At 45.4% G+C, this 27,622-nt stretch overlaps 1 protein-coding gene across 3 annotated transcripts in view; it reads left to right on the top strand.

Moving 5' to 3' along the window:
- ATG7 (autophagy related 7) overlaps window positions 1–27,622 on the top strand; it is a 269,588-nt gene that overhangs the window by 125,952 nt on the left and 116,014 nt on the right. For all 3 annotated transcript variants that reach the window (XM_029050795.2, XM_029050794.2, XM_029050793.2), the window contains one exon: window positions 2,597–2,719. In XM_029050795.2, coding sequence (XP_028906628.1) covers window positions 2,597–2,719 — 123 coding nt within the window. The remainder of the gene's footprint in view (window positions 1–2,596; window positions 2,720–27,622) is intronic.

Below are 27,622 nucleotides of genomic sequence, written 5' to 3'. Positions count from 1 at the left end.
GGAAAGTGTTGTCTGGTCTCCTAAGTGGCCTTCCTCAGTGGTCTTCCTCAGAAGGCCCAACCCGGCTCTTGAGTAGTTTCACTAGTTCTGTCTCTAAACCGATCCCAACATCAAGTAGCAGGACCGGGACCTGGAAGGCAGTCAGCCCGACAGCCTTTAGGCAGTGCTCATCGCAGCACAGCTTCAGACGGGTCAGGACCTTTGATCGGCTAGCCCGGCGATCGCTGTATGGTGAGCAAGCCGGGGAGGTGTGGGGAGAAGAACCAAGCACATTATGAAAACCCCAAAATGAAGTCTGAAAGAAAGCAACAGACTGGTAGATTGTTGGGAGACAACAGCAACAGACAGACTGACCTATAGCATCCCAATCAGATGAGGGGTTGCTTTCTGTGAGCAGAGGTTTCAGGCAATCAATCATATTTATTGAGCGCTTACTTTGTGCAGAGCACTGTACTAAGTGCTTGGGAGAGTACCTTGCCCATAACGAGCTTACAGTCTAGAGGGGGAGACAGACAGTAATAATAATGATGGTAATTGTTAAGCCTGATCACCTTGTATCCCCAGCGCTTAGAACAGCGCTCTGCACATAGTAAGCGCTTAACAAATGCCAACATCATTATTATTATTATTAAGCGGTTACTATGTGCCAAGCACTGTTCTAAGCGCTGGGGGGAGATACAAGGCAATCAGGTTGTCCCACGTGGGGCTCACAGTCTCCATCCCCATTTTACAGATGAGGTAACTGAGGCCCACAGAAGTGAAGTGACTTGCCCAAGGTCACACAGCAAATGACGGAGCTAGGATTAGAACCCACGTCCTCTGACTCCCAAGCCCGTGCTTTTTCGCTGAGCTACACTGCTTCTCATAATGGTATTTGTTAAGTGCTTACTATGTGCCAAGCACTTTTCTAAGCACTGGGGTAGATACAGGGTAATCAGATTATCCCACGTGGGCTCACAGTCTTAATCCCCATTTTACAGATGAGGTAACTGAGGCCCAGAGAAGTTAAGTGACTTGCCCAAAGTCACACAGCTGACAAGTGCCAGAGCTGAGATTAGAACCCATGACCTCTGACTCCATGGTTTTTCCACTAAGCCACGCTGCTTCTCTCACTTAATATGAACAAATAGGTAATTTATAGTATTTAATTTTAAAATATGTATATAAGTACTATGGGGTTAGGAGTGGGGCGAATAGCAGCTCTCCAAAGGTCACTGATCGAAGTGCATAGATGACACAGAAGGAGAGAGAGCTGGGGAAAAGAGGGCTTAATCGGGGAAGCCCTCCTGGAGGAGATGTGACCTTAGTAATGCTTTCAAGGTGGAGAGGGTGGTCTGGCATTCATGGATGGGGGAGGGAGTTCCAGGCGAGGGGGAGGACATGGGAGAGGGGTTGGTGGCGAGATAGACGAGGTGAGGGCACAGTGGGTAAGCTGGCACTGGAGTTATCGGAGTGTGCGGCCTGGGCTGTAGTAGATCAGTGAGGTGTGATAGGATGGAACGAGCCGATTGAGTGCTTTAAAACTGATGCTAAGGAGTTTCCGTTAGACGCAGAGGTGGATGGGCAGGCATTGGCAGCTCTTGAGGAGTGGGGAGACATGAACTGAACAATTTTGTTGCTGAGCAATTTGTGCAGCAAATCTAACACTGCAAGGTACATTTGAAGACACTAGTGATGAGATTCAGTGTATGTACTGGTGGGTGTGCAAGGAGGCGTGGGGGTGGAGCAGGAGGTTTGCAGAGTCAAGGATTGAGAAAATTAGACAGCTGGTGAGGGGAGTCATTGGGAATGTCCATGTAGATGATGATGTCGCCGAGGGGCAGTGTCAGGGAGAAGAGGCCAAGGAAAGTGAGAAAGATGTCAAACGTAAGGGAAGACAGAAATAATAAAAACAGAAGAACATTAGACAAGGACCACGATCGATGCAATGAGCTGCAAAGCTCAGAGGCAAGGTGGGTAAAAAATGCAATGGGGGACACAAAGGGCAATCCTGACATGAACAAACTGTTGAAGGGATTGTGTCACATGCATAAGTCTTATCACCCATTAATAAAAATCTCACTATTATCTCTGTCACCTTCAATCCCGTGTATAGGTCAGCTATGTATGTTAAATGCATCGAAGAATTCTCTAAATCTTTTCCTTCCCCCACAAAAGAGGATATAGCTGATTGAATAATAATAATTATTATCTTTATTATTATTATATCAAGGGATTATTATGTGGCAAATACTAAGCGCTGGTGTAGATACAAATTAATCAGGTTGGACACAGTCCCTATCCTCCACGTGGAGCTCACAGTTTAAGTAGGAGGGAGAACAGGTATTGAATCTCCATTTTACGGTTGAAACTGAGGCTCAGAGAAGTTAAGTGACTTGCCCAAGGTCACAGAGCAGACAAGTGACGGAGTCCTCTGACTCCCAGGCCCGAGGTATTTCCGCTAGGCTACCCTGCTTCCCAACTAATTGATAGTAATTGGTGACATTCAAATTTTATCTTGTTTTCAACCTCCAAGCAATTTGGTTAGGTGTTAAGAACTAAAATATTACCATGGTTAATGAATCTACAGCATAATTTTTTTATATATATTTTACAGATTCTTGATCAGTATGAACGAGAGGGATTTCATTTCCTGGCGAAGGTGTTTAATTCCTCACATTCCTTCTTAGAAGACCTGACTGGTCTCACTTTGTTACATCAAGAGACTCAAGCTGCAGAGGTAAGCAGAAACAACTTTTGTTGTTTCAGGGACTACCGTATGAGAGTAAGATGTCTGCAGTGCAGGGGTTTTATTAACGTTCGGCATTTCGGAAATATGGGGTTTTCCAGGATGTGAAATACTGTTGATCTGTTTTGGCAGCGATAGTCATCTCCCTTTAAAGGAGAGTGAAGTGTGGGCTCCCCCAGATTAACATAGCAAGCCCTCTCTCTAGCTATCATCACACCCATGACCGTGGTTGATGAGCCAGATCAATATTCAGTCGATTAGTCTTCTGATGATGAAAGAGGGGCAGCTTTAGTCAAGTCATTGTATTTATGAAGTGCCAACTGAATGCAGAGCATTGTGCTTGAGAGAGTACAATAGACGATTAGACATCTCTGCCTTCAAGGTTTTCCAATCTAGCATAGGAGTCAGATGCTACACTAAATGACAAATAGGCAGAATAGGGGATAAAAGATATGTACTCACGTTCTCAGATGGTGCAAAAGTGTCAGAACGACAGTTGGGTTGGAAACTAGGGAGATGAGAAATTAATTGGAGGTGGTCTCCTGGAGGAGATGGGATTTCAAGAAGGGCTTGGAAGAAGGGGAGAGTCGTAGTCTGCTGGATATGATGTGGGGCAGGGGAAGAGTTCCAGACACATGGAAGGGTGTGAGCAAGTGGTCAGTGGCCAGAAAGATGAGAGAACAAGGCACAGTGCGTAGAGTATGTTGGCTTGAGAGGCACGAAGCATGCAAGCTGGGAGAAGAGAGAGGATGAGTAGGAGGGAGAGAGCTGATTGAGTGCCTTAAAGCCAGTTGTCAAGAGTTTCTGCTTGATATAGAGAGGAATGGATCATCTTTGGAGGTTTTAGATGTGTGCAGAATGACATTTCAGAAAAAATTATCTGGGCAGCAGGATGAAATATGGACCGGAGAGGGGGGAATAGTGAGGAGTCTGCTGCAGGAGTCAAGACAAGATGTTACTTATTACTCTTCTGTATTTGGTTTAATTCTTTGGAATTAAGACTATCTATAATTTTTCAAATTTTTCCCATATTTAGAGGCAAGGAGTCAGGCGAGATGGTCTCTCAAGGTCACCTCCATCTCTAATATTCTGTGATTTCAGGTCACTGGGGACTATACTTAAATAACTAACATTGCGCCACACATTTCTTTAAAGGCCCGAAAGAGCCACGACATTTTCACCAACTAAAGTATTTTCTCCATTGTTGGGCCAGTACCCCATCGTAAAAATATATGATTGAGAATAAGTTTTGTATCTATTCTCTTGTTCACAAGCAAAATTTCTATAGCAAATCACTAATTTTTCTTGTGAACATCTGGCACGGGGAGCCCTGCTTTTATTAGTCAAGGTCTAAAGACGATAGGCTGTATTTATTTGGCCTTCCTGAAGGCTAATTGCTGTAGGAAAAATGAGGACAGGGTTGAAGAAATCATCACAAATCAAGTTACTGAAGGTCGGTCTTCAAAGAGTCCACTCTCTGATGTTCAAGCAATTGACAAACCCAATTGTCGTGGAAACTGATTTCTATCTTTACCAGCCTTAATAACTTTTTTTTTTTAAAAGATGGTTGATTGTAAGCAGGTTGGTTTTGATATTTGGAAACATCAACAATTGAAATTTTGAGGCTTATCTGCCCTTGGCTGTTTAATTTTAGATAATTTGTCATTCTCTCAAAAATAAGGGCTTGGTGCCCTGGGGGTGGACACTGGTGGGTATATGCTGACCGCGTTTAGAAACCCATTCTCAGGCAAGTGTGCAGAATGGAAGATTTCTTTGTACAGAAGGGTAGTAGGCAATCACTGTTTCTGTGTTCTGTTATCTTGGCAATCAAGCTGTTAGAACTAAAAATGGGGTACTCTTGGGATTTGGATTTGCCTTACAACTAAAATCCTGGACTGCTTACCCGCTGTTTAGCAGGCCAGATAGGAGCATTTAACAAGATTGCCTCTTGATAATGGACCACACACCCTGGTCATTTTTCCTTGTAATCATTTCTTCCTTTAGGAATGGAAATATCATTTAGATCTTTCCAAGCATTAGCTACAGAAACTGATGATTCCACTTCTGTAACTTACGTAAATGGCTTGGCTAATTCTCACTTGGAACTAGTTCAAGTGTTTCACTTAACAAGTTTTCTGGAGAACCGGCTTAGCTCTCATTCACTTCCCCACTTTAGCCTTGAAAGTAAGTGAAGCTGATACTAAAGACCCAAAACATCTCAGAGCACCCTGGTAATATACAGAGGAATAGTCAGTCAATTGTATTTACTGAGCACTTACTGTGTGCAGAGCACTGTACTGTACTTGCTCCCTTTGCTCTACCCCCCCTCCCCGCCGCACAGCACGGTGTATATATATACATATCTATAATTCTGTTTATATTGATACTTGTTTTAATGTCTGTCTCCCCCCTTCTAGACTGTAAGCCCGGTGTAAGCAGGGATTGACTCTATTGCTGAATTGGAACAATAATAATAATAATAATAATGGTATTTGTTAAGCACTTACTATGTGCCAAGCACTGTTCTAAGGTTGTCCCACGTGGGGTTCACACCTTTAATCCCCCTTTTACAGATGAGGTAGGCACAGAGAAGTAAGGTGACTTGCCCAAGGTCACACAGCAGATAAGTGGGGGAGGCGGGATTAGAACCCACGTCCTCTGACTCCCAAGCCCTTGCTCTTTCCACAGTGCCATGCAAGCACTTAGTACAGTGCTCTGCACACAGTAAACGCTCAATAAATATGATCGAATGAGTGGATGGATGGATGAACTAAGCACTTGGGAGAGTACAGTGTAACAGTGTAACAGACACAGTCTCTGCCCACAACAGAATAGCACTTGGATGAGGCAGAGTTGAGAAAGTACCTTGAGTATGACCATTTACTTGTCCCCCTATGAGCAACCTATTGAGAGGCCTATAGAGCACCAACAGTGCTCCCCCTCTAGACTGTAAGCTCCTTGTGAGCAGGGCTTGTGACTACCAACTGCATTGTGTTGTACTCTCCCAAGCATTTAGTCCAGTGCCCTGCACACAGGAAGTGCTCAGTAAATGTCATTGCTTGATATCGATTTATATGATCAATGGCCTAGGAGAGAGGGGTGATTGTGAATAATAATGTTGGTATTTGCTAAGCGCTTACTATGTGCAGAGCACTGTTCTAAGCGCTGGGGTAGATACAGGGTGATCAGGTTGTCCCACATGGGGCTCACAGTCTTAATCCCCATTTTACAAAAGAGGTAACCGAGGCACAGAGAAGTGAAGTGACTTGCCCACAGTCACACAGCTGACAAGTGGCGGAGCCGGGATTCTAGCCCATGACCTCTGACTCCCAAGCCTGTGCTCTTTCCAATTTCTTCGCATTGAGACTGCTGTAAGCTTGTCATCGATCAGTCGGTGATAGTTGTGGGGCCGAAGATGGGCTGAATATCAAGGGCTTAAAGATCTGAGTGTGTAGGCGACCCAGAAGGGAGAGCGAGTAGAGGAAATGAGGGCTTAGTCGGGGAAGGCTTCTTGGAGGAGGTGAAATTTTAAGAGGGCTTTGAAGGTAGGGAGAGTGATGATCTGTCGTCTGTGAAGGGGGAGGGAGTTCCAGGCCAGAGGGAGGGTGGTGAGGCAGGTAAGATCGAAGTACAGTGAGTAAGTTGGCATTAGAGAGTCAAAGTGTGCAGACTGGGTGTGAGAATTTTTTCAAGACTCCTTCCATTTGATCTTATCTGGAATTTGCTGATCAATTATATTGGGCAGGAAACCAGGGAATTCAGTAGGATACCCTAAAGATGGGAACTATATTTGCTTTAAGCAGTAACAATAGCATCGATAGGACCTTCCAGCTGAATGTCTTGTTGCCGTGCCAAAATTTTCTTATCCTTTTGATAAAGCATGAAAGCAATGTTTTTGTTGCAGCGATGATGTACAGGCCTTAAAGAAGAGAATTTAAGTTTCATTGTCCAGAAGATTTCATGATATTGACCGGTTAGTTTGTTTTATCAGTGGATAATCTCCCATTTTAATTTCCTCCTCTTCAAACTGTCTCGGCTAAACATTTTCATGAGCCAAATTGGAAAACCATTCATGCATGTAGTTTTGTGTGTCTAGATCTTTGTACAGTTTACAGTGTAAATTACACATTGGAGATCACTGAAGAGTTCCTTTATCACCACAGAAAATCAAGGCAGTGCTCCAGAGAGTCAATCATTCGAATAAAATAAAACTCGTCTAGGTGGTGCTGTTGAATGGTTTGCCTGCCTTGGTGAACACCTGTGGCCTCTTTCCAAAAGTTCGTTGCCTTCGGAAGTAATGAGGAGGTCACCGCTGCTGTTGAAAATTGATTTTGGAGACCAAAAATGCTCTCAGCCCTCCGGTGGGAAAAGAGGGACACCTGAGCCTAGTCTGTAGAACATTTCAATTCCAAGCTTGTTTCTCTGTGTGCCAGAGGGGGAAAGAAACAAGGGCAAAAACCTTTATTGTGTGCTTGTGTTAATATTGTTTGTTGAGAGAACAACCGATTTGTTGAACTGTTCCTTACATTTGTCTTGGGCCCTTGAGTCTCGAGAGTTTGATTCAGTGAGCTAAGGAGAAAAACACACAGTCAAAACAACCGTGCAGAGATTTGGATGCAAAATCATGTTCTTAGTGTTTACCTTTGCAAAGGGATGGTGTAGGTCAAGGTTGTAGAAATGAAGAATCACACCATTGAAGAGAAATGAGAAATCCCCTGAGTTAAAGGTTGAAGGAACTGAGAGGTTTAACCTGTAGGAGAGAAGGCTGAAGAGGGTGATAGAAGTGATTAAGGGCAGTGAAATCCCAGTATAATGCAAAGCTAGCCACTCAGATATCTCTTTTTCCATCTGCCCTGTCCTAGTAACGCAGAAGTGGGAGCCAGAAGAGCCGCCATGGAGATATGGATAAACTTAAAGATATACATATTGTGACATTTAAACTTAATCAAAGAGCCGGAATGGGGTGGGTGAAGAGAGAGGGTGTTTCCAGGCCACCAAACGCCTCCTGGATTTCTTGGCTCTTCTTGTTGGAATGGAATTTACCTGAATGTGAAGGGATAATGTTTGGAGCAGAGCGGGCACCCTCTCTGCAACTCAGGTCGGTATAGAAGGAAGGGGAAAAGAAAAGAAAATCTTCAGAGATGGTGAGACATAGAGACATGGCTACAAGTTTGATTGAAGGAGATGGAGTTTTGTGTACATCTGCTGGGTGGCAAGAAGCTGAACTAGAGAAACAAGGTAGCCAAGTGGAAAGAGCCCAGGCTTGAGAGTCAGAGGGCCTAGGTTCTAATCCTGGCTCTGAAACTTGTCTGCTGTGTGACCTTGGGCAAGTCACTTCACTTCTTGGTGCCTCAGTTCCCTCATCTGCAAAATGGGGATTCAAAACCTGTGCTCCCTCCTACTTAGACTGTGAGCCCTACGTGGGACCAGATTATCTTGTACTTTCCCCAGTGCTTAGTTTAGTGCTTGGCAAATACTAAGTAGTAGTACTTAGTAATACTTAGTAATACTTAGTAATACTAAGACTGTGGGCAAGTCACTTCACTTCTCTGTGCCTCAGTTCCCTCATCTGTAAAATGGGGATGAAGACTGTGAGCCTCACGTGGGACAACTTCATTCCCCTGTATCTACCCCAGCGCTTAGAACAGTGTTCTGCACGTAGTAAGCGCTTAACAAATACCAACATTATTATTATTATTATTACTTAACAAATACCTCAGTTATGATTATTTGTAGAGGGGCCTGCCAGCCCATGGAATTCTGAGGCTAACTCTCCTTTTGAATGTGTAGAATAGAGAAGCAGCGTGGCTCAGTGGAAAGAGCACGGGCTTGGGAGTCAGAGGTCATGAGTTCGAATCCTGGCTCTGCCACTTGTTAGCTCTGTGACTGTGGGCAAGTCACTTAACTTCTCTGTGTCAGCCCATGGTCATGAGTTCGAATCCCAGCTCTGCCACTTGTTAGCTGTGTGACTGTGGGCAAGTCACTTAACCTCTCCTGCCAGCCCATGGAATTCTGAGGCTAACTCTCCTTTTGAATTTGTAGAATGCTTTTATTTTCCAGGGTGCTATCACATCAGTGATCTCATTTTGTTCTCACAACACTGCTGTAAGGTAGGGAGAGGCAGGTATTAATATCTCTACTTTGTAAATGGAGAAGCTAAGGCCCAGAGAGGTAATGTGCTTGCCCAGAGTCACACAGCAAGTCAGCAGCAGAATTGGGATGAGAATGCTTGTTTTCTGTCTCCTGTTTCCTCTGGACCTCACTGCCTCCAGTAGAGTTGAGAATTCACCATTCAGGATGTTTTCCCGCTCGACAGCCACTGGAGTACAGCCCCAGGAAATCTCTTACATCTTATCCATTATGGGAGATTCAGTGAAATTCCCAAATCTCTATAATGAGAGCAGAACTGGTTGGGAAATCTAAGCTTTTCAAAATGGCTACTTCGTAAAACCTGAGCAAAACCGGGTGATGAATCCTGGCTTTTGAGACTCTTCTTGTCCACGTTCATGCGTGATTTAGATGGTCACAGGACTACCAGTCTAGGGTTGGGCTAATCGTGCGGGAAGTTCCTGACCCTTCATTTAGGGCCCCGATATGTGGGTTGGGGCGGGGGTTCCTCCCTTGTCTGCCTTCACACACCTCTGCCAGCACTAAGAAGATCCTCCCTCAGTTCATCTCTTCAGAGCCAGAGGGAGTGCCTTGAGGGTTACTGGATCTCTGAAGATGCCTAATCGGTGAAGCTGTTTACTCATTTGAACCACCTGATCCTTAGAGGCTTTTTGGTCCAGAATCTCTACCTATCTCTTCACAGTTGTTGTGTCTTTCTTTGAGGAGGATAACTATTTGGGATTCAAAACTGGTCGTTGGTGGCTTCAGTGCTTATGAGTCCCCCCGCATCGTAGAAATGAGAAAAAATGGATCCAGATGGGTAGTCGATCTATATGGAATACAGTCAGCTCAGAGAAGTCTCCTCGTCCCTTGTGGCTTGGCTAAATTTGCTGATTGCAGAACACCTTGGAAAGCAGTAGCCATCGTTATTGCCAAGTGCAGAGTTGAATGGCAGAATTTCGTAATGTATATCTGATCGGTGGATTATCGTCCTATCTCCCTACTACCCTTCCTTTCCAAAATCTTAGAACGAGTCGTCTACAATCGATGCCTAGAATTCCTTAACTCCCATTCTCTCCTAGACCCCCTCCAATCTGGCTTCCGTCCCCTCCACTCTACCGAGACTGCTCTCTCTAAGGTCACCCGTGACCTCCTTCTTGCCAAATCCAATGGCTCCTACTCCATTCTGATCCTCCTTGACCTCTCTGCTGCCTTTGACACTGTCGACCATCCCCTCCTCCTCCATACCTTATCTCACCTTGGCTTCACGGACTCTGTCCTCTCCTGGTTCTCCTCTTACCTCTCTGGCCGATCATTCTCGGTCTCCTACGCTGGAGCCTCCTCCCCTCCCATCCTTTAACTGTTGGAGTTCCTCAAGGGTCAGTTCTTGGCCCTCTTCTGTTCTCCATTTACACTCACTCCCTCGGTGAACTCATTCGCTCTCACGGCTTTGACTACCATCTCTACGCAGATGACACGCAGATCTACATCTCCGCCCCTGTCCTCTCCCCCTCCCTTCAGGCTCGCATCTCCTCCTGCCTCCGGGACGTCTCCACCTGGATGTCTGCCCGCCACCTAAAACTCAACATGAGCAAGACTGAGCTCCTCATCTTCCCTCCCAAGCCCGGTCCGCTCCCAGACTTCTCCATCACCGTGGATGGCACGACCATCCTTCCCGTCCCGCAGGCCCGCAATCTCGGTGTCATCCTTGACTCGTCCCTCTCGTTCACCCCACACATCCTATCCGTTACCAAGACCTGCCGGTTTCACCTCTACAATATCGCCAAGATCCGCCCTTTCCTCTCCACCCACACGGCTACCTTACTGTTACGGGCTCTCGTTATATCCCGACTAGACTACTGTGTCAGCCTTCTCTCTGACCTCCCTTCCTCCTCTCTCGCCCCGCTCCGGTCTATTCTTCACTCCGCTGCCCGGCTCATCTTCCTGCAGAAACGATCTGGGCATGTCACTCCCCTTCTTAAACAACTCCAGTGGTTGCCTATCGACCTCCGCTCCAAACAAAAACTCCTCACTCTAGGCTTCAAGGCTCTCCATCACCTTGCCCCTTCCTACCTCTCCTCCCTTCTCTCTTTCTACCGCCCACCCCGCACGCTCCGCTCCTCTGCCGCCCACCTCCTCGCCGTCCCTCGGTCTCGCCTATCCCGCCGTCGACCCCTGGGTCACGTCCTCCCGCGGTCCTGGAACGCCCTCCCTCCTCACCTCCGCCAAACTGATTCTCTTTCCCTCTTCAAAACCTTACTTAAAAATCACCTCCTCCAAGAGGCCTTCCCAGACTGAGCTCCTCTTCCCCCTCTACTCCCTCTGCCATCCCCCCTTTACCTCTCCGCAGCTAAAGCCTCATTTTCCCCTTTTCCCTCTGCTCCTCCACCTCTCCCTTCCCATCCCCACAGCACTGTACCCGTCCGCTCAACTGTATATATTTTCGTTACCCTATTTATTTTGTTAATGAATTGTACATCGCCTTGATTCTATTTAGTTGCCATTGTTTTTACGAGATGTTCTAACCCCTTGACGCTGTTTACTGCCATTGTTCTTGTCTGTCCGTCTCCCCCGATTAGACTGTAAGCCCGTCAAACGGCAGGGACTGTCTCTATCTGTTGCCGACTTGTTCATCCCAAGCGCTTAGTACAGTGCTCTGCACATAGTAAGCGCTCAATAAATACTATTGAATGAATGTGTTCACCTTAACCTGGATCATCCACAGGCCAATTTGAAACTTGGCACTGGAAACCTCTTGGAGGACACCTGGGAAATCAATCAATCAGTCAATGATATTTATTGAGTTCTTACTGTGTGCAGAGCACTGTACTAAGCACTTGGGAGAGTACAGAGTAACAGAGGCATGTTCCCTTGGGGAAGGGGCTGGGAGGGGGGATATTCAGCCATCCGGTGGGCCCCTCACCCATTCTCAGCCCAGATCTAGAGCTGCACAGTTAAGGGAGGGACACCATGGAGGTCTCACTGACCACGTGTGGCTCGTGGACCTGGAATGGCACCACACATCTATATTTTCACTGACCGCATTCACTCATAGTCTAGCTGAAATTCTTTTCTCAGGAATGTGTGGATTTTTGCCCTGCAAGGTTTTTTTGTTTTTTTTAAAGGAAAAAAGAAGGAAAAGTACGTAACATCAGCTGTAGACCAGGATGCACAGCCATCTGAACTACATCACGCAGATGAGCAGGGTTTTGAACCGTCTGGTTCTAAGCAATATTTCAGAATTTGACTCATCCACTATGAGCTTTGGGATTCTAGAAAATAAAATGCCTGTTTCTGTAATAGCATAAAAGACATATGAAAAGCATTATAGTCATGTGATATGACTTCATTGGCATTGCAATTTACTGTTCAGCAAAGTAAATAACACAATTAACAAGTGTTTCTGCTGGGCCTTTTGAAATTCCACTGAGTTTTTGGCCTCCGCTCTCTGCAGCTGGTTTTCATTTGGATCCTGTGGAACTTTTTTTGTTTTTTACCAACAGGCAGATATTTATGTACAGCTTCATCAAGAGCCTCTGATGACAAATATGGCTTTGGAGGCCAATGGAAGCTGTGGGAAGCTCCCACATCAGCACTTAGAGGCCGTTTCCACTAGAGACAGATCACTTTGGGAATGGCCCAAGCCTGCTTATGAAGTCCATTTCTTTTTCCTCGGACCAGTTCCCAAAGCCATCTGCCAGCTGCGTCCAACCCGGACTTGCCTGGCATGAGAGCAGCCCTGGAACATGAGTCTGGGCTTAATGAGCAGCCCCCGAACTCCGAGCCACGGCCATTTCAGTTCATTAAGTGGAAAAGGAAGGGAGAGCTAGCAGGCGGGAGGTCCCTTGATTAATTCCCAGGTCAAGGACTCATTCTCCATCTTCTAAATGATGCTTCAGAGTGTCTTGCCCATTCCATTCTAGAGCTTGCAGCGCCATTCAGAACATCTTCCGGGAAAAGGGGCTGCTGTTGTTTAGCCTGGGAGATTGTTCGGCTCTATTTTGGTCGGGTGGTGGGGGTGGGGGGCGAACCCATCTGCTGCGAAGGTGACAGGAACTTGTATGAGGGCCCCAGTGTTCAGCATACAGCTGGGGAGAAATCAAAGGCCTAGACAGCAGTCTGGTCAGACGGGCCGCCCTGTCTGCTGGGCAAAGAGCCCTCATCTTCGTCACCAGTATTTATTGAGCACCTCCACTATGTTCAGAGCAGAGTACTAGGCACTTGGCAGAGTCCACGCGTACACACTGTTCCGAGCGATCACAATGTGGAAAGTCCAGAGTAGTGTTATGCACTAATTGCTGATGTGGCCCAGAATCCCTAAGCCCCGTCCAACGTTGCATTCAATTACTGCAGGGGAATAGGTTCCCTCTTCTCTCCTTCCTGCACCCGCCCAGCCTTCTGCCCTGCCACTTCCTGATCACAGACTTGAAACCCAACTTCTCCACTTCAGCCAGGATCTCGGGAGGAAGGCAGCACAGAGGGGGCTGGGTGGACAATCTAAGCCTCCCATATACAATCCCTTGCTGCCATCTTCCTGAGTACGTGGCCGAAGAGGAAAAGCTGGGCTTCGACTTTGTGTTGGGGAAGCTGTGATAGCCCTGAGCAGCTGCTCCTCCCTCGGGATGCTGCCCGACTCCTCACTGTCCTTAACCCCAGCACAAACTTGAAACCGAGCCCTGATCCTACATTGCCTTGGGCTGAAGTTCACTGAGGGCAGGGAATGTCTTTACCAACTCTGTTATATTGTACTCTCCCAAGCATTTAATACAGTGCCTGCACAAGTAAACGCTCAACAAATGAGATCCCCCTTCCCATTTCTTAACTGCCGCCAAGCGTCTTGGGAAGGGACCTTGCCATCCCTTCCTCTGACAGCTCCCTGGCTTACCTCCGCAACTGGAAATGTCTCTTCTGGGTTGAAGTGATGCCTGACCTCTATGACAAAGAAAGCAGATAGGCACACGGCTTAAGCCAGAGTCACACAAGTCCTGGGTTTCCAAAAAAAAGGGACTGGTTGGGGCCTAGGCATGCGTTGGAAGAGGGGCCATTTTTAGAGTATACGGGGGTCATATGAGTTCTTAAGAATAGTAAAGCAGCATGGCCTAGTGGCAGGAGTCAGAGGACATGTGTTCTAATGCCGGCTCTGCCATTTGTCTGCTGTGTGACCTTGGGCAAGTCACTTTACTTCTCTGTGCCTCAATTACCTCATCTGTAAAATGGTGATTAAGATTATGTGCCCCATGTGGGACAACCTGATTACCTCGTATCTACCCCAGTGTTTAGAACAGTGCTTGGCACACGGTAAGTGCCTAACAAATGCCATAATCATTATTGTTATTATTCATATTAAGAATGAGGGGAGGGGGCGGTAAGGAGTGATCCACAATATCATTTTCAACTACCCCTAGGGCTCAGTTGTCGTTTGTCAGGGCTGGTTCTGGAATGGGACCTAACTGATTGCATGTAAGTCTATAGAGGAACATACTCCGTGATATGACCATTTGCAATCTGTCCACATTTTCAAGGGACACATTACCAATCTGTCTTGAGGTATGCCTCTAATGGGGAAAACACACAGGCATTTCTATTATATGTAGAGTGGGAATTAAAGGGGAAGCATGAATAAAATAAAACTATAAAATTGTATACTGAATTGGAAAAATAAGCCAATAATAATAATTGTGGTATTTGTTAAGTGCTTTCTATGTGTCAGGCACTGTACTAAGCACCAGGGTGGATAAAAGCAAATCGGGTTGGACACAATCCCTGTCCCTCTTGGGGCTCACAGTCGTCATCTCCGTTTCACAGATGAGGTAATCGAGCCACAGAGAAGTGAAGTGACTTGTACAAGCAGACAAGTGGCTGAGCCTGGATTAGAACCCAGGTCCTTCTGACTCCCAGGTCCGTGCTCTATCCACTAGGCCATGCTGCTTCTCAATATACACATGAGTGTTAAGAATGGCTAACAGAATGACCAGATCAGGGAGGTGGGGATTAATCCTCAGTGTGTTTTACTTTACATCTCCAAAGTGGGAAATGGACAATACAGACAGGAAATCTCAAAGCAAAAGCTAAGCCAAAAAGGAATGTGTGTGTGTTCAGATGTGTTTTTCATTCGTGATGAATGACCCATGTAAGTGATGTGTGTGCATGTCACCTTATGGATGGGTTCTAAAGGCAGGGACCCATGTAGTGTAGCACTAAGCACAGTACTTTGGCACATTAGTGAGAGGGCAGGGACAGAACTCGGGAGGCTGGAAGGTTGAATCAAGAGAAGAAAATCTGATGTTAGTGCCAGTTGGCAAGTAGAAGACAACAGGTGCTGTGTCTCACAGACCGAGGCATTTTGGGAGGAATGAAGGTCTTTTACTACAGGTTAATACCATACAGATTCTGCATGTAGTGGTGAATTTACTGTGCTTCAAAATTCACATTTCATTTTTACATTTATGGTAAAAAAAATTTAAAAAATCAAGCCAGTGGATGATGGTGAAGGAATGCCAATGTTTTGAGGTTGAATTTCATCATTCTCCCTTTGTAGTGGACTCTGATATGACGAGACTAGCCGGCAAGAATTTCCACTTTGCTCCAAACTTTTATTATTCTATCTTATTGACAGCAAAAGAGGTGCTTTGGATTGACTCCTCCAGGTGTGCATATTCAAGAAGTGTTTGGTTTTACAACAACAGAACAAGGGGCGAGCTTTTTGTGGCTCCAATAGGCCCAAGATTGTGGATCCGGCATTGACCTTTTCAGCCACACATGCACTCAGTTAATCAGTGGTATTTATTGGGCACTTACTGTGTGTGGATCACTGTACTAAGGGCTTGGGAGAGTACAGTATAACAGAGTTAGTAGATGCATTCCCTGCCCACGATGAGCTTACAGTCTAGAAGATACTGTAATTCGTAGGTGAACTTCACCCTCACCCTCAGTGACGTGTTATGAAGGACAACTATATATAGGACTTAAAACACATGGGTTCATTTTCTCTGCCTGATTGTTTCATATTTTCATGTTTTTTCTGGCTGTGCTGGACTCTGCCAAGGCCAGAAATACAGGTACCCAAACACCATTTGAAATGACATCATCTCATAGTATTTTTAGTCAGCCCCAAATCAGGAACTGCCAGAAATGCCCAGTGGAGCTGGAATTGCCTGATTTTCAGACACAAGAGGTTTTAGACTTTCCAAACTCTTGAGGTTTGTCCTTTGTTAATGTTAATATGGCACAATTTTGTTCTTAATTTGTGAAAACAAATCTTCTTTTTCTCCTCCCAGCACAGTAATAGGTTCTCATAATAAAATCCTGCAATCTGTTTTTGCTAATAAAGCAATTTCCTTCACTGTTCTTCTAGGTCAGCCTCTCCATTTCCATTTTAAAAGTCCGATTTTCACTGATACCCCATAAAACTAATGTTTCCACACCCTTAGAATTGTTATCCAATTTCTCTCTGCAATGTTTAAAAAGAATTGGACCCTTTCCTTTTTCCTTTTATGCATCTTTGGTTTTCACTTTCCTAATAGACATGGGATTCAGAGTCCTGGCAAAACTGACCAAGACGCAAGTCATTTATCCAAGTAGAGTGTGTTTGCCTTCCCAGTGCAAACCTCTCAGTACCTTCTGGGTATCAGGGCAGTGCATGCTGCTGTTTCCCCCAAATTAGCACCAACCCCAATTTCTGTCTTCTGAACCTTCAGTTATTTTATATGTTATTTTATATACCCTGGGGAACTGACAGCCTCAGGGTTAGCATCAGTCTTTTTTGTTTTGTTTTTTTCTTTCAAGTGCTCCCCTTTATGCATATTCTTTCTGGGAAAAGTCTCCTTAATATACTCATGAAAAATGGTTTCTTCTGAGGTGTTTTGTAACCTGACCCAACTTTCTCTCAATAGTGCTATTGTAACCCTCTTCTCATGCAGGCTGTTCCTGAGCCCTGAGCACTTGAGCTATCTTAAAAATGATATAGCTGAGTGGAAAGACTTAACAGAAAAATGTAGCATACCCCGCCTGGCTGTCTCCTTTGCCTACACCGGTCAGGAAGTGCTTTTATTTAAAAATCATGAGAGAAAAAGGTGTCAGTTCATCTGCTTAGGTTGACCCAACCTGGATGTTTCCAAGTTGTAAATCTTCATTCTTATTTAAAATCTTTCTTTCCCTTTTTCCCTTTACCAAAAAAGATCTGAAAAGCATTTCCTCTCTACCCCCACTGTTGGATTGTAACTTCAGTCTCATCATAGGTGGTTTCACGTTTGCAAAGAACCACAGGAAGTCATCATTGTAATCATGTACCGGCTGCTCTATTCATTTTGTTATAGTGGATTTTCATTGTCGTGGGAATCCAGCACAATCCCATTTTTTTTCTCCCCCTCTGAGGTCCATCTCCCAATCCGAAGATCACCAAGATGGACAAATGGTCTGTTTGGCAAAACAACCCAACCCTACATAGATCCCAGGTGACCAAAAGAGATGTTCCATCAGTCAGCCACATCACAGCTGGGTCCAGACAGGACCATTGTGACTGACAAATAGCCCCTGCCTTTCCCATCTTGGGAGACCGAGAGCATGAAGCAGAATCTGGTCAGGGCAAGACCCTCTGACTTGAATCATAGTCCATTTTTTCATGGCGAGCGTGGCATTCATCCTAATGGATAGAAAACGTTTTGAAGTTTGGGGAGGTCATGAAAGAGTGGATTTTATTATGGTGCTATTTGTTCTAAGCAAGTAGGTGGGCGGGGACGCGGCCCACTGCAAAGCGCATCCAAGAATTTGATGTACACTGTCTCACAGTAAGCACTCAATGAATACCATTGATTGATTGATTGAATGATAGAGTATGGTTCTGTGGTTCGGTGGTCTTTCATTTTTCTCCCATTAGTGACCCTCACTCAGGACAGGGGCTTGGCCTTAGACTGCGAGTTCCATGTTGGGCAGGGACTAAGTCTGATCTGATTGTTTTGTATTTAACCCAGTGCTTAGTACTGGGTTAGTCTGACACATAGTAAGCACCTAACAAATACCACTGTTATTATTATTATTATTATTATTGTTGTTGTTGTTATGAAAACACTTTGTCTCAGTTTCCTCATCTCTAAAACAGGGAAGAAGGGAGAAATCTCACTGGGAGTTGAGAAACCCTCCTACTCTTCCCCCATCCCTCCCTGTTTTATTTTTTCCATTTTCCTATACCCAGTATGATTTTTCCATTTTTCCACTTGGGTAAAAAGAGGTAGGTAAGTTCAAATTGAGCTTCAGCTGAACCCATACAACTCTGGGTGTTAGAGACATTGACTTTGAGACTTCACACAATTGCAGTACAATTTCCTGCAATGCTTTCCTAAGGTCCACCCTGGGGCCACTACTCTCACACTGTTTTCACAGCTGTCCTTTCTCCCTCATGGATAGAGCTGGTGTTTTGTGATGGGTTTGGGGTTTTCAGTGTGTGTTTGGTGTTTTTTTTTTCAATTTTGATTTTTTTTTCCTCATCTCTCCTGCAAAAAAGTCAAAACTGCGAATGGGTTGCTGGGTTCCGAAATCCTCAATTGAATGTCTGCCTGACTGATTTCCCAGTTACAGCGCAGGATAATGCATAGCGTTTCTAGCGTTTCAAATAGCTTGGGAACGTGCAGGCCCGGACGCTATTTGCGATGAAGCTGAGACACTGGGACAATTAATTGAAAAACCCCCCTGCAATTTGGTACGTTCAGATCCCGCTTTGATTTGGAAACAGCGGCAGGAGCTACAAGTGGCACGCACACCAGACCTGCAAAAGATGATCTTTACGTGCACGCAGTATGGAAAGGATTATAGGTCACGCATTGGACTTTTTAACCACACCAGCCCGCAGACCACAGTCATTTCCAGGCAGAGGTGCTTCCAAAGGCAATCTGCCTCATTTTCCATCTTCCTTCAATCCATAGTTGAAGGACGCCTTCATTCTCTTATTGTTCCATCACTTTCTGGCAACTAGGATCCCTGTGCTTGTGCCCTTAGCAGGAGAGATACCCTAGGCCCACTCTGTGAGGGTGGTGGTGTGGCAGGGAGCAAGAAAGAGAAAGGAAAAGGAGCGAGGGAGGGAGAAAGAGCGATGAATGTGGGCTGGGTCCGATGTCAAGAACTCTGTTCCCCTCTCCGTGCTTGACTTTTAGGAAGACATGGGCACGTTCTTTCTCCTCTCTGTTGGTCACCCCTTTCCTTTACTTATAAAATGGCTTTACGAGAACTGGTATTTATTGAGCACTTTCTTTGCAGAGCACTGGACTAAGCACTTGGAAGAGTCCAGAACTCTGTAGCCCTCTCCATGCTTGACTTTTAGGAGGACATGCTTAGCACAGTGTTCTGCACACGGAGTAAACGCTCAATAAATACGATTGAATGAATGGACACGTTCGTTCTCCCCTCTGTTGGTCGCCCCATTACTTCACCTATAAAATGGCTTTACGGGAACTGGTTTTTATTGAGCTCTTGCTGTGTGTAGACCACTGGCCTAAGCGCTTGGAAGAATACAGTGCAATAGACTAAGTATAGATATTCCCTCCCACAAGGAGCTTACAGTCCAGAGGGGGAGACGGGCATTAAAATAAATTACAGATGGGGATGTCCAAAAATGCTTTGGGGCTGGGGTGAAAATCAATGCTTAAGGGGTACAGATGGCAAATAGGGAAAGTGAGGGCTTAATCACCCACCTTCGTCACTCAGGTGACTCGAGAAAAACTCAGGTGACAAACAGTATTCTGGTACCCTAGTATTACTAGCTGTGGCCAACATAATTAATGCCTAGAATAGGTAAGGGCATTTTTTCAAGTTTGGAGAGGTTTTTGGGGTACATTTTAAGGAACAGGCTTAAACAGGCCAGTCATTCCTTGCATGACACAGCTTATGCTATTCAGGTTTTATTTTTATACCACGTATTCCCCTCGCCAAGGGCCATACCTAATTCTCTTTGACATTTTATGAAAAGGAAAGAAATTCGGCATAAAATATAGCTCTATTTAAATGTTTAAATTGTTACTCAAAAACGCTAAAGAATGTGCTTCAAGTTGCTTCCATCGGCCTCCAGCTCCAATATCCAGCTGATTTTTTTTAACCTGGAGAAGCAGCATGACCTAGTGGAAGGAGCACGGGCCTGGGAGTCAGAGGACCTGGGTTCTAATCCCGGCTCTGGCGACTGCTTGCTGTGTGACCTAGGGCAAGTCACAACTTTCCTGAGCCTCAGTTCCCTCAACTGAACTGTAGAATGGGGGTTAAATACCTGTTCTCCCTCCTACTTAAACTGTGAGCCCCATGCGGGGCAGGGACTGTGTCCCACCCGATTACTTGTACCTACTCCACTGCTTAGAACAGTGTTCTCCACATAGTAAGCACTCAACAAATACCATAAAAAGCCCTACCGTTTAAGATAACCATTTTCAAGCTCCTACCAAACAAGTGATTTTCTTTTACCCTCTGCCTTTTTCTTCCTTCCCCCTTTCCCCCTAGCCTTTTATCCCCCATAGCTCATCCCACCCTTCCTTGAAGTTTTCAGCAACTTGACCAAAGAGCAGAGTGACTCATTGGTGTTTGTGGGGAACAGAGTGACCTAGGGAAAGAGCTAGGGGCTGGTAATAAGGAGATTGTGCTTGATCTGATAATCTTGGTTCCACCCCACCACTTAGCACATAGTTAATGCTTAATAAAGTCCATCGTTTATATGATTGTATCTTTGAAAAATTAAGATGATATTGAAAACACAGGCAGTAACCGGTAATGTATCATGGCATTTAAAAAAACAAAAAACTCAGTCTCTGCCCATGTTTCTCTGGGTCTGCATTCGACTGCTCCACTGTCACATGTAAAAATCATTGCTTTATACTCAGATATAATATGATAAAATGGGCTGCTCTTCACTCCATCAATCAATGGTATTGAGCTCTTACTGTGTGCGGAGCACTGTACTAAGTAATAGTAATAATAATAATGATGGTGTTTGTTAAGCGCTTACTATGTGCCAAGCACTGCTCTAAGCGCTGGGGTAGATACAAGGTAGTCCAGTTGTCCCACGTGAGGTTCACAGTCTTAATCCCCATTTGACAGATGAGGTAACTGAGGCAGAGAAGTGAAGTGACTTGCCCAGAGTCACACAGCTGATAAGTTGCAGAGCCGGGATTAGAACCCACGACCTCTGACTCCAAAGCCCGTGCTCTTTCCGCTAAGCCGTGCTGCTTCTCTAGGAGTCAGTCAATTGTATTTATCGAGCACTTACTTTATGCACAGCACTGTACTAAGTGCGCTTGGGAGAGTACGATAGAGTTAAGAGACATGATCCCCGCCTTCAAGGAGTTTGCAATCTAATGGGGGAGAGAGAATTTAAATTACAAATAGGGAAAGCAACAAGAATAGCAGGCCGTTTATGAACTCTGTTGCATCGTCCTCTCCCCTAACGCTTAGTACAGCGCCCTGCACACAGTAAATGCTCAATAAATGTGATTGATGGAGTGATTGAACATAAGTGCTATGGGGTTGGAGGGTGGTGTGAGTATCAAAATGCTTAGGGATGATGGACCCAAGTGCCTAGATGACTCATAGGGGAGGGAGAGAATCCTTGGCCTGGAAAGGGCTTCGAGTAGTCCTCTAGCCTAACCCCTCTGGCTTCAGGCAAGATTTCTCTTACCTCATTTCAGACAGATGAGAATTTTCCCTGATTTTAAAAACCTCCAGAGAAGGAGATTCAAACCACCTCTATTATCTGTCCCAATGATTAATAACCCAGTCTTTCAGGAAATTTTTCCTCTTCTAACCTAAATCCCTCGTGCTACAGTTTAAACCCATTTCATGGGGAGAGTCCTGGCCTCCTTTGACTTTCATTTGAGCTTCCCCCAGGAGTCTGCTCCCTTGCCTCAAAACAGAATTAAGGCATTTTTCTAGTGCATGGGATAGTGGACTGGAAGCAAATAGCATGAAAAAAAAAGAAGAAGAAGAAGAAGAAGAAGAAGCCAGAGCACCTGGGTTCTTTTCCCGGATCCCCCGACTCTGCGGTCGTGGGCAAGTTCCTTTATCCCAAGGTTGCTTTATCTGTCTGCTCATCTGTAAACTATTCTCTCGGGATAGGTCGACAGGCGATTTAAGCCGATAACCTCAGGCTTCAAGAGCAGGGGATTAAAAAAGTGCACCTGTGTAACCCAGAGAATGAGTCATGGGCACCTTTGAGAACATCAGACATGATGTCATTTGCGGGTTCTAGTCCCAGAAATCTGGTCCCTTGAAACAAAGTAACAGTGGAAGCTGACGGAGTTTGAACACCTTGTTTTCCAGCTGGATTAACCCTACCCAGACCTCTGTGGGGTGTTACCAAACACTACCGGCTCCAGTCCAGGCCCTGGCCCCACCTCCTTCCTTGTTTTCCTTTTGAATCGACTTCCTTCTCCAGAGCTAGTTGTAGCATTACCTAACTAGCCCCCAGCACCAATGACAAGAGTTATACCTCTAACTAACAGTTGGACCGTGGAAAAATATGTTCCCTCGCTTAGGACTGTGTTCACAAAGTAGGATCACGATTCGGGCAGGGGAGGATAAGAGGCTGCCAGGTTGGGGAGAAGTTTCAGATGGAGGGACTTTTATTCAGGGTTGATGAGCAAAGGGACATGTCTGAAAATGTCCTCTTCTTTGTAGTTCCCATTAATCAAGAAGCGCATTGGATTGAGCACGGGCCTGGGAGGCTGAAGGACCTGGGTTCTAATCCTGGCTCCACCGCTTGTCTGCTGTGTGACCTTGGGCAAGTCCTTCACTTCTCTGTGGCCTCAGTTACCTCTTCTGTCAAATGGGGATTAAGACTGTGAGCTCCATATGAGTCAGGGACTGTGTCCAACCCGATTGGCTTGTATCGATCCCAGCGCTTAGTACAGTGACTGGCGCATAGCACTTAAGTGCCACTATTATTATTACTTTGATTATTATTTTATGAAGGAGTTCAAAACAATAATGATTTGAATGGCAATTTATTGGTCCCAGCCACAAAGGGTTATCCTTTCCCTTGTTTTATCCTTGACTCGCCCATCTCCTTCAACCCACGTATACAGTCTGGCTCTTAGTCCTGTCAGAGCAACCTTCACCGTATCACTAAAATCTGCCCCTTCCTCTTCATCCAGACTGTTACCATGTTAACCTAAACATTTATCCTATCCCGCCTTGATTACTCTGTCTCCTTGCTGACCTCCCTGTCTCCTGTCTCTCCTCACTCCAGTCCATTCTTCATTCTACTGCCTGGATCATTTTTTTACAAAAACGTTCCCCGTGTTTCCCCACTCCTCAAAAACCTCCAGTGGTTGTCCATCCATCTTCGCATCAAACAGAAGCTCTAAAGCACTCAATAACCTTGTCCCCTCCTACCTCACCTCGCTGTTCTCCTACTACAACCCAGCCCTCACACTTCGCTCTTCTAATGTCACTGTACCTCAGTCTCGTCTATCTCTCCACCAGCCTCTCGCCCCCATCCTGCCTCTGGTCTGGAACACTCTCCCACTTCATATCCGACAGACGATCACTCTCCCCACCTTCAAAGCCTTATTGAAGGCCCAGTTCCTTTTTTTTTTATGGTGTTTAAGTGCTTACTATGTGCCAGACTCTGTCCCTCTGCTCTACCCCCCTCCCTGCCCCACAGCACTTGTGTATAAATGTACATACTTATTATTCTATTTATTTTATGAATGATGTATATATATCTATAATTTTATTTATTTATATTGATGCTACTGATGCTTGTCTACTTGTTTCATTTTGTAGTCTCCCCCCTTCTAGACTGTGAGCCTGTTGTTGGGTAGGGATTATGTCTATTTGTTGCCGAATTGTACTTTCCAAGCACTTAATACAGTGCTGTGCACACAGTAAGTGCTCAGTAAATACGATTGAATGAATGCCAGGCCCTGTATAAAGCACTGGGGTAGATACAAGCTCATCAGGCTGGACAAAGTTCTTTTCACACATGGAGTTTACAGTCTTACTCCCCATTTTATAGGTGAGAGAACTGAGGCACAGAGAAGTGAAGTGGCTTGCCTTAAGTTCACACAGCAAACATGTGATGGAGCTGGGATTAGAGCCCAGGCCATGCTGCTTCTCAAGAGGCCTAACCTGACTAAGCCCTTACTTCCTCTTCTCCCACTCCCTTCTGTGTTGGCCTTGCACTCAGATTTGGTCCCTTTATTAACCCCTCCCTCAGCACTTTTGTAAATACATGTAATTCGTGTATTTATATTAATGTCTGTCTCCCCTGCTAAGCTCACTGTGGGCAGCGAATATGTCTACCAACTATGTTATATTGTACTCCCCCAAGTACTTAGTACAGTGCTCCGCACACAGTAAGAGCTCAACAAAAATGATTGACTGAAAGACAATTTTTGCAGATTCACAGTGGTTCCATTCGGAATTGGCATGGGGCTGAGTATTCTGTCCCTCATGTGAGATTGATCATTTTGGGTCGTGTAGGGCAGGTTGTCACGTGGTTAGTGGAGGAGTGTCTATCTATGTGTGGGTTACGTTGGCTTCTGGGTTGGTCTGAGGAACCGTACTGCTGCTCATGGGTGCCAGGGTTGCACCCCTGAGGAGGCTTTTGGGAGATTTTATTTCTGCCAAGACAGTCTTGGAGGGACTTTCAGGTTTGAGGGAATCTCTCATTATCCTTTTTCTCTTTAAACATGTAGCTTTCTCTTCAATTTCAGTGACTTCTCTTACTCTACTGCCTCTGACGTGGTTGATTGGGCCAGTAGTCAACAAGCCTTCCAAGTTAACACGTTGCCTTTAAGAGTCACACATCCTTCCAGCTGCAAAGGACCCAAAGAGGTCATATTGTCTGCCCCATCCCCCACCCAGCTGTCTGTATCCCATGACACAAAGATGATAAATCACCCATATTTTACAAGCCTTTAAATAAGAAGAGTACATATTTTCCCTCAGGATTCCATTTAAGTGCTTTAACAACTCTTACCAGGAATTTTTAGTCACTCAATCAGCTCTGTCCCCCGTAACCTTACCTTATTTATTTCTTACTACAACCCCAATCCTCACACTCTGCTTCTCTAATGCCAGTCTACTCTTTGTACCTCGATTTTATCTTTCTCGCCACCAACTCCTTGCCCATGTCCTCCCTTCGGCCTGGAACTTCCTCCCTTTTCATTTTGGACATTCTGCCACTCTCCCCACCTTTAGAACCCTCCTAAAATCACATCTCCACTCTCCCCACCTTCAAAACATTATTGAAGGCAAATATCCACTAAGGGGCCTTCCCTGAATAAGTCCTCATTTCCTCTTCTCCCACTCCCTTCTGTGTCCCTAGTGCTTGGATTTGCTCCCTTTATTCACCCCTTCCTCAGCCCCACAGCATTTATGTACAGAGCTGTAATTTATTTATTAATAGTAATGTCTGTCTCCCCCTCTAGACTGTAAATTCATTGCGGGCAGGGGATGTGTCTGTTATATTCTTGTGTTGTACTCTCCCAAACACTCAGAACAGTGCTCCTCACCCAGTAAGTGCTCATTAAGCACGATTGATCAATTGATCTCCAGGATAGCCTTCCCTAAGCCCTTATTTCCCCTATCTACCCACCTCTCTCTGTCGACTATGCACTTGACTGTGTACCCCTTAAGCACTTGTGTACTCACCCCAGCCCTACCTTACTTATGTAAATATCCTTATACACTGCTCTTTCCCCTAAGTGTAATTTATTTTAATACCTGTCTCCCCCTATAACCATAAGCTCCTTTGGGGCAGCGATCTTGTCTACCCACTCTATCGTATTGTACTTTCCCAGGTGCTTAGTACAGTGCTCTGCACACAGTAAGTACTCGATAATTACCATTGATTGATTGATAGATAGTTTCCTCATAGAATATTTTCATCCCACTTCTTGCTTAGCCTCAGTTGAGGGGAAGAACTACTCATCACCATCATGCCTTGCTTGCAACTCTTTCTCTTCCCACCCCTTGCTCATACCCCTCCCTTCCTTTCTCCTTCCTGGAACTCCCTCCCCTCAAATGTGCCAGTCCACAGCTCTCTCCATCTTCTAAATTCCACTGAAAATCCACCTCCTCCAGTTGGGTTTGCCCAATTCGGTTCTACTTTCCTGGGTCGGGTTGTTCTAACAGCTGTCTTTGACACTTTGTACACACTTGTTTGGAGCACTTTGTTTGTACACAGCTCTCCTTAAATTGTAACACTGATCTTTATCTTGCCTGATTTGTGTCTGCCTGTCTTCCCCATTCGACTGTAATCTCCTTTAGGGCAGGAGCTGTATCTCTAACTTTTGTCATACTCTCCCTAGTGCTTACTACCGTGCTGAACGCATACCAGTGATGGATTGATTGATCGCTCTGCCCACAGTTAGGTGCTCAGTAAATACTAGTGATCGATCATTTCTCATCTACTTTCTAATAACAATTGTGATACTTGTTAAGTGCTTGCTCTTTGCCATCCACTGTACTGAGCACTGAGGTGGTTACAAGATAACCAGATGGGGGTCCGCAGTTTAAGCAGGGAGCAAAACAGGTATCGAATCCCCAATTTGGCTAAAAACGAAATTGAGGCACAGAGAGGTAAGTGACTTGCCCGAGGTCACACAGCAGGTAAATGGTACACAGCAGGCACTTAGACTGTGAGTCCAGCGTAGGGGAGAGGGACTTTGTCCAACCTGATTGATTTGTATCTACAACAGTGCTCGACACGTAGTAAATGCTTAATGAATGCCACCAAAAAAGTGGTGGAGCTGGGATTAGAACCCAGGTCCTCTGACTCCTAGGCCCATGCTCTTTCCACTAGGCCATGCTGCTTCTCTTTATTACTTTGTTACCATGATTAAATCATTCCTCAGCTTCTCTTCAGACTGCAAATAGAGCAGAAAATTCCACACTTCGAGTGAATTTAAGTCAATCTGGGGGTGGCGGCTTCAATAGATAGAGCCTCGAGCCTTGCATACAGTAGCAAAAGACAGACCGAAATGCTTTACCACCCCCATCTAGACTACGCCTGGTTTGCACAAAGAATAACATAAAGTCAGCATTATGTACTACTGGGTCTGGGCATGTGAGCAGAGGCCCAAGGGGAAACCCTCCCTATGTTTAGTTGGCAAACCCCTTGAGAAGCCAAAATGACATTAGTGTGAAACCCACTTTTAGTAGTAATCAGAAAGGTATTGATCAATTGCCTGCAGAACACAATCAACTGGGCTGAACACTTGGGAAAGTTCAGCAGAATCACGAGACAAGTTCCTTGCCCACAAGGAGCTTTTGCTTTTCAGCTATCCATCAATCTATGGTATTTACTGAGTGCTTGGCCTGTGCAGAGCACTGTACTAAGCGCTTGTAAAAGTACAGTATAACCGAGCAGGTAGAAGCGTTCCATGCCCACAAGGAGGTTACAGCTAGAGGGGGAGATAAACATTAAAAAAATTACAGATATGTACTAAATGCTGTGGGACTGAGGGTGGGGTGCTTAATGGGTACAGATCCAAGTGCGAGGGTGATGCAGAAGGGAGAGAGAGTAGAGGAAAAGTGGGTTTAATCGGGGGAAGGCCTCTTCAAGAAGATGTGATTTTAATAAGGCTTCGAAGGACGAGAGCATGGTGTCAGATATGAAGGGGGAGGGAGTTCCAGGCCAGAGGGAGGATGTGGGGCAAGAGGTCGGTGGCGAGATAGACAAGATCGAGGTCCAGTGAGTAGGTTAGTGTTAGAGGAGCGAAGAGAGCGTGCTGGGTTGTAATAGGAAATTCATGAGTAAGGTAGGAGGGAGCAAGCTGATTGAGAAGTTTAAAGCTGATACTGTTTGAT

The sequence above is a fragment of the Ornithorhynchus anatinus genome, chromosome X1 (assembly GCF_004115215.2).
Source record: "Ornithorhynchus anatinus isolate Pmale09 chromosome X1, mOrnAna1.pri.v4, whole genome shotgun sequence".
In the NCBI taxonomy this organism is placed as follows: Eukaryota; Metazoa; Chordata; class Mammalia; order Monotremata; family Ornithorhynchidae; genus Ornithorhynchus; species Ornithorhynchus anatinus.
Note: the sequence above shows the minus strand (reverse complement) of the source record. Positions and strands in the feature narration are given on the sequence as shown.